The following is a 7500-nucleotide window of genomic DNA, read 5'->3' as shown; positions in this document are numbered from 1 at the left end:
TTCAAGTGTGCAAGTGGAGTAGTGCAGGCGGCCATTGTGGGTCCAATGTCCAGGATGTTATGCAGCTGAGGGGTGGAGGGGGAGAGGAGGGAGAGAGTTCAGCATCCTTACAGCTTGGTATGAAGCTGTTGGTGAGTCTGGTAGTGCGGGCGCAGGCTTCTGTACCTCTTCCCAGAGGGCAGTAGATCAAACAGATTGTGGCGGGGTGACTTGCATCACTCACAATTTTGGTAAAAGCCTTCTTGGGTGAGGTGGGTGGTGTAAATGTCCTTCAGGGAGGGAGTGAAGCACCAATGATCCTTCCAGCTGTGTTCACTATGCTGCAGGGCTTTCCTGTTGTAAGTGCAGAGCCCCACACAGCGATACAGCTGGGAGGATGCTCTCAATGGTGCCCCTCGGTAGAATGTGGTCATGATGGCTGGTGGAGCACTTGCTGAGTTTTCAGGAAGTACAGGCCCGGCTGAGCTCTCTTAAGCCAGTGATGCAGTGTTGGTGGTCAGGAGAGGTCTTCACTGATGTGCACCCCCAGGAATTTGGTGCTGCTCCGCTCTCTCCACCACAACACCGTCGATGGTCAGTGGCAGGTGTTGGGTGTGACCTCTCCGAGGAAGTCAACAACAATCTCTTTGGTCTTGCTGGCGTTCAGCAGGAGGTTGTTGTCCCTGCACCACGTGGTCAGATGGTCGACCTCCAACCTGTATTGAGTCTCGTCGCCCTTGGTGATGAGACCCACCAGAGTTGTGTCGTCAGCAAAATTTCACTATGTGATTGTTGCTGTAGGTTGCAGTGCAGTCATCGTCAGCAGGGGTGAAGAGCAGCGGACTGAGCACGCAGGCCTTGGGGCCCCTGTGCTCAGTGTGATGCTGCTTGAGGTATTGTTGCCAACACGCATTACTACTTGGGGCCTCTGACAGAGGAAGTCCAGTAGCCAGTTGCAGAGGTAGGTACTGAGTCCCAGTTTGTCAAGTTTGCAGATGAGTTGTTGTGGTATTATGGTGTTGAATGCAGAACTGAAGTCTATAAACAGCAATCTCACATATGAGTCTCTTTTTTCCAGGTGGGTGAGGGCTGGGTGGAGGGGCAGAGCAGATTGCATCCTCTGTAGACCGCTTGGCTCGGTATGCAAACTGGAAGGGGTCCAGGGTGGGGGGGGAGAATGGCTTTGATATGTGACACAATTTAGTGACGCATACACCAACAAGATTCGGGACACTGAAAAAAGACCAGGGTACACAAAACTTGGTGGCATGTACCCCACATGGATAGCATGGAACCGTCATTCTTAGTTTTGATCTGTAGCCCCCCTGCTGGACTGGACCCCGAAAGGAGGGTGGGGCAGACACAGTTCTCTGTGAATATCTTGAGAACTGTAGGGCCTAGGATGACCAATTTTTTTCCATTATGTTTGCCTCAGGGGTCATGTTAACCCATTCCATGTGCACACATGTGCATAAACAGATACACCGCACACACATACATTTACAGTAATCATATCGTGATGACACATACTCACACAGACATATGTACGCATGCATGCACATGCACAAACACACACATACGCAGGCAAACACACAGCACGCATACATACACACACACACACACACACACACATAAACATAAATTTGTACACGCACACATGCACATAATTCAAGACTTTTTTTCGGTCATCTCCTCCCTGAATTTTTGGTCATTGATACCGGGACACGAACCACGGGGTACATGAAATTTGGTGGGTATGTAGCCCCACTAGACTTTTACGGAAAAATTTCATTTCGTGCCGGGGACCACCACCAGCCCCCCACCCGGGCTGGGCCCCGAACCGCAACAAAAAAAAAACAGTTTTCCTAAATAACTACCTGAACCGTGGCACTGAGGATGAAGAATCTTTTATGGTATGTTGGTCTCAAGGGCCCACATCAACCTGGCTCATAATCACTCATTTGTGATTTGCACCCCCTCCCCGGTAAAAAATGAAAATGCAATATTATTCTGCTTTAATTGCCCCTATCTTCAGTTAAGATGTTCAGAACTGCACCAAATTTTATGTGTATGATTGACCTGGCATTCTCTGGGGGGTATGCCAAGTTTTCGTAGAATTTCATCCATGGGGGTCTAAAAAATTAGGTTATGTGTACATTTAGTGACTGTACACTCATTGGCCTGTAAATGGCGGTGCACACATATACACATGCACACACAGGCACCCACATACTATCGGTATTAGAGCGGCCCGATACATAATTACAAATTCAGTAGGATTAAAAGAAAGCCAAAATAAATATTCATCATCATCATCATCATGGCTGCATTTTCAGTATTGGCGATAAGTAGTCGTTTGTCCACTAGATGGCGCATCGTTGCAGTGAGACGTAATTTTGTTGGAAGTTAAAAGTGGGTTGGAAAAAACAATGGACGCTTCCTACAAGGACTGTAATTTACCAGCGGACATCTAATAAGGATAGGACGATGTTGACATGAAGTGTAATTCCCATTTCTTCTTGAAGCGAAATAAATCTGAGGATGTTTATCGGACATGCTTGGTTTTACTGCAGGTATGTTAATCTTGTAATATCAATAAGGACCTAGGTAATGTTACCCGTTAGCGTTAGTTGAGTGATGGAGGCATTTGATTGATTGCATTTGTAGAAAACTATAAATGCGGTTATACCAAGCAAATTGATAGCAGCACTGTTTGTATCTTTTCGACTGTCATTTATTGCACGTGCTACAAAAATCATTCTGTGCAATGGAAGATTTACCAACGTTACACCGGGTCTGATACAGTTTTGCCTATACATGCGTGAGACTGAGACACCTGTTTATTTTTTTTTTTAAGTCGTGCATGGTGTGAGGGGGGAATCGATGTGCTTTGATTACAGCTTGGTAGTTGTAGTCTTGTGAAATTAAAAAAGCACGTGTGTGTGTGAAGTATCCAAACAATGACACCTTCATTTCATTATGGCTGCTTTAGCAACACACCTTAAGCTACTGTGTAGTGGGTCCCATCTAGAAGTGGCTACTTCATTCGCTTTCCTTGACTCATGGAGCTGCTTGAATGTTATTACAATTTTTCGCCACGATATGGCAGTTTAAGTCCGCTTGATACTGTAAGGCGAAGCCATTGGTTTCCAAAGGAGATTTTATTTGTGTAAGCCAGCATAGCCTATTGACAATTTATGTTGTAAATAGGCCTACCCTTATAATCCTACCTGTAGCTTAGGGAAGCTAACAGCTTTCTATTAGGATCTAGTTTGTTAGTTACCGTTTTTGTCATAACTCCCTGATGCATTTTTTTGCATTTAGAATAGCCAGAGCGTGTATATCTCAATCGAAAATTAAACAATATCGGTGCCTATGGACTTGGCTGGGTGAACCCAGCCTGATCTGCCCGCTATTTATTTTTTTTGATTTCTTAAAAGATTGAGCTTGGTCTGATGAAAGCCAGACTAGCCATGGACCTCAGTTACACAATGCAAGGGAACATGAATCAGCCTATATTTTGCACGAACAATAACGGACAAAAGCTCTTCAACTTTGGCCCGTTAAAATGTGTATGAACAGTCTAGCGACGCATTTCATCAAGGCCCATTTGGACATGTCAGTTATTTGCACCACTGGTTAGATGTAAAACAGCATTTCGTTTTCAGACTAGGCTACTGTTACTTAATTTGTGCATTACCAATAACGTTTCAGACTACTGTTACTTAATTTGTGCATTGACAATAAAGTATTACATGAACTAAAGATGACTAAAATCTTATGTAGAAGAAGAAACATTCACAAAAATCCATCCATCCAAAAAAATGACCTTTGTTTTTGATAGCTGTTGAAAAAGGCATGGAACTGACAGAGATGTTTTTGTTTATAAATACAAAAAATAAATAAATAAATAAATAAATAACATTATGCTGATACCTTTTGCTTTTCCCAAATACAATGTAGCCTACAGTTGTAAGTGACCTTTCATCAGTCCAGTTGCAATGGATGAACTGTGATGAACTGCCCTACTTGTGATTGTTTAGAGATTTTAAAGGTTTTATAACAATGCTACATCTTCTTTGGCTATTCTACAATCTATTCACCTTTTCAGCACCAGTAGGCTACTTTCTGTGCAGCACACACTCAGGCATGCCAAACAAGCATACACAAAAGTTTCAAGAGTGGGGATGGGTAAAATATGGAGACAAATTGAAGTGTGATTTATTTTCGCGGAACGGATGTACAGGACTGAGCGGCGGTCATATTTTGTACCGCTATGCGGTACATCTAGTTATATACACATTTAAGACACACACACACACACACACACACACACTCTGTGATACAGTGAGAGGGAAGTACTTATGTAGCCGTGGACACAATGGCAGCTACACAATGGTGCTCAAATCTCACGTCTCACTCACATCTACATCATTCAGTTCGCCTCCATTATCTCTCTCTCTCTTTCTCTTTCTCTCTCTCTCTCTCTCTCTCTCTCTCTCTCCTCCCTCCCTCCCTCCCCCTTCCTCCCCTCTCTTCCTCTTTGCCTAATTCACCTTGGCCGGATTTCCTCCAGACACAAAGAAATGCCCTCAGACCACCAGACTGTTCAAGCCCCAGCTGCTCTGTCCATCTCTCCCTCTTGCTCTTCTTTCTTTCTCTCTCACTCATCATCTCTCTCTCTCTCTCTCTCTCATTGATTCACCACATGTAATGACTGGTTAAAGAAAACTATAAATGCCTTAAAGGGAGAGACCCATCCATACACATTGTAGAGCTCTACATAGATACCCATCCATACAGTATAGAGCTCTACATAGAGACCCATCCATGCAGTATAGAGCTCTACATAGAGACCCCTATTGTCCTGAGTATCAACCTGCATGTCAGAACTACAAGGCAGAAAGCAATGCCCTTCATTAAAACAAAAAGATGTGTCAGCCTGGAGGGACATCCATGAAACATCAAACTCGAACATCAAATTTGAAATAAGTTAGGTTTGTCCCACTTACCTCTCCGTAGTCTGTGGTGAGGACCATAGAGCTGTCGTCACGGTGACTGACTGTGGATGGAAGGAGCTGATCCTTTTCCCTCACCCACACACGGGTGCCCTGTCAACACACACACACACACGACACAGGTCATATACACCCGCACACACACAACAACACACACACACACGACAAAAGTCATTACACACCGCACACACACAACAACACACACACGACACAGGTCATTACACACCAATAACACAATACAATAATAATTACTACACAATTAATAATAACAACACAACACAGGACATGGTCATACACACACCGCATTAATACACAACAACACACACATGATACAGGTCATTACACACCGCATATTAACACAACAACACACAACACACACATTGACACAGGTCATAATAACAACACACTAATAATACACACAGGTCATTACACACCCCATACACACAACACACAACACAGGTCACAGGTCATTACACAACACGTCAATAATAATAACAACAGGTCATTACACACTCCACACAGGTAAACAAATTACACACACACCGCATTACACAATAATACCCCCCCCGCAAATAATAATAATAATAAAATTACTACTAATAATAATGACACAGGCTATTACACAATCGCGACACACACAACACAATACAACACACCGGCTTAAGTACAATCGACACAGGTCATTACACACCGCACACACACAACAACACACACACACACACACATGACACAGGTCATTACACACCCCTGAGCCACAACAACAACAAACACACACACACGACACAGGTCATTACACACGACACAATAATAACAACACGACAATGGGTCATTACACACCGCACACACACAACAACACACAACACAGGTCATTACACACCGCACACACACCAACGCACACACACATGACACAGGTCATTACACACCGCACACACACAACAACACAGGTCATTACACACCGCACACACGACACAGGTCATTACACACACACAACAACAGGCCCGCGACACACCGCATTACACACCGCATTTACTACACAATAATAAACACACACCTAAAACCGGTCATTACACAAACGGGTATCAATAATAATACTAAACAGGCACACACACACGACACAGGTCATTAACACACACATGACATGTGTCATCACACAAACACACATGACACAGGTCATTACACACCGCACACACACAAACGACACAGGTCATTACACACCGCACACACACAACACACACACACCGACACAGGTCATTACACACCGCACACACACAACAACACACACACACACGACACAGGTCATTACACACCGCACACACACAACAACACACACACCACGACACAGGTCATTACACACCGCACACACACAACAACACACACACACACGACACAGGTCATTACACACCGCACACACACAACACACACACACGACACAGGTCATTACACACCGCACACACACACACACCGCGACACAGGTCGACACAACCACCACACAGGTCATTACACGCGCTTTTACACACAACACACACACCCACACAGGTCATTACAATCACACACAATGAACACACAACATTTACACACACACCATGTACACACACACTGCAAAACACACACAACAACACACACATTTACACATACACCATGTAGCTACACACTGCAAACACACACAAACAAATCTGTGAATAGTCGTTACACACTGCAAACACACACACTGCAAACATACACTCAACACATACCGTTGCACACAGCAAGCACACACACACACACACACACACACACACACACACACACAGGAGCACCAATCTGCTAGACACTCAGGCCAGCAGCATGATAAAGAGTGTCGACGGTGCAGAAACATGATGGTTCTGCTATTGTTCCAGCTCAGGTATAGAGCACCGCCATGGAGGTATTAACAAAAAAGATTTAAATGGGATCAGGTGTGTTTGTGTGGTGTGTGTGTGTGTGTGTGTGTGTGTGTGTGTTTGACAGACAAAGACAAAGAGAGATAGACAGAGAGCAGGAGCCAGGTGTGTGTGTGTGTGTGTGTGTGTGTGTGTGTGTGTGTGTGCGCAAGTGTGTGTGTGTCCACGTTTTCATGTCCATGTTTTCTCTTGGCCCAGACTTGGAGGATTGGGGAAATGTAGTCACAGGAATTAGCGGCAGATGGTAAAAATATGCAGTCTCTTCCTCACATCCATGTCTGATGTCTGTGTGTGTTGGGGGGAGGTCTACGTATGTGTGTTAAAAATAGAGTTATGGAGCAATGGTAACTCTAGAGGCATGCAAAAGGTGAGGCCAAACAAATAACAGGCCTCAGAGCTAAGTAGGTTTTCCTTTTATTTTTCCTCTTACAGCCTTGGAATGCGGATGCTGTGAACAAACATTTGCGTGCGTCTAAACGACTTGACCCCATTTTTAACAATCGGCATTGTTTCGCACCTCAGCTCTCTCACTGGCACAAACATGCGGCAGACTTCTGCACGGAGAGTCCACCACAGAACGGGCC

General features: G+C 44.5%; 1 protein-coding gene across 1 annotated transcript in view; it reads right to left on the bottom strand.

Annotated features, from left to right (window-relative positions):
- myo10l3 (myosin X, like 3) overlaps positions 1 to 7500 on the bottom strand; it is a 105330-nt gene that overhangs the window by 69865 nt on the left and 27965 nt on the right. The window contains 1 exon segment of the mRNA XM_048238483.1: positions 4992 to 5090. Within this exon segment, the coding sequence (XP_048094440.1) occupies positions 4992 to 5090 (99 nt within the window).

The sequence above is a fragment of the Alosa alosa genome, chromosome 3, assembly GCF_017589495.1.
Source record: "Alosa alosa isolate M-15738 ecotype Scorff River chromosome 3, AALO_Geno_1.1, whole genome shotgun sequence".
In the NCBI taxonomy this organism is placed as follows: domain Eukaryota; kingdom Metazoa; phylum Chordata; class Actinopteri; order Clupeiformes; family Clupeidae; genus Alosa; species Alosa alosa.
Note: the sequence above shows the minus strand (reverse complement) of the source record. Positions and strands in the feature narration are given on the sequence as shown.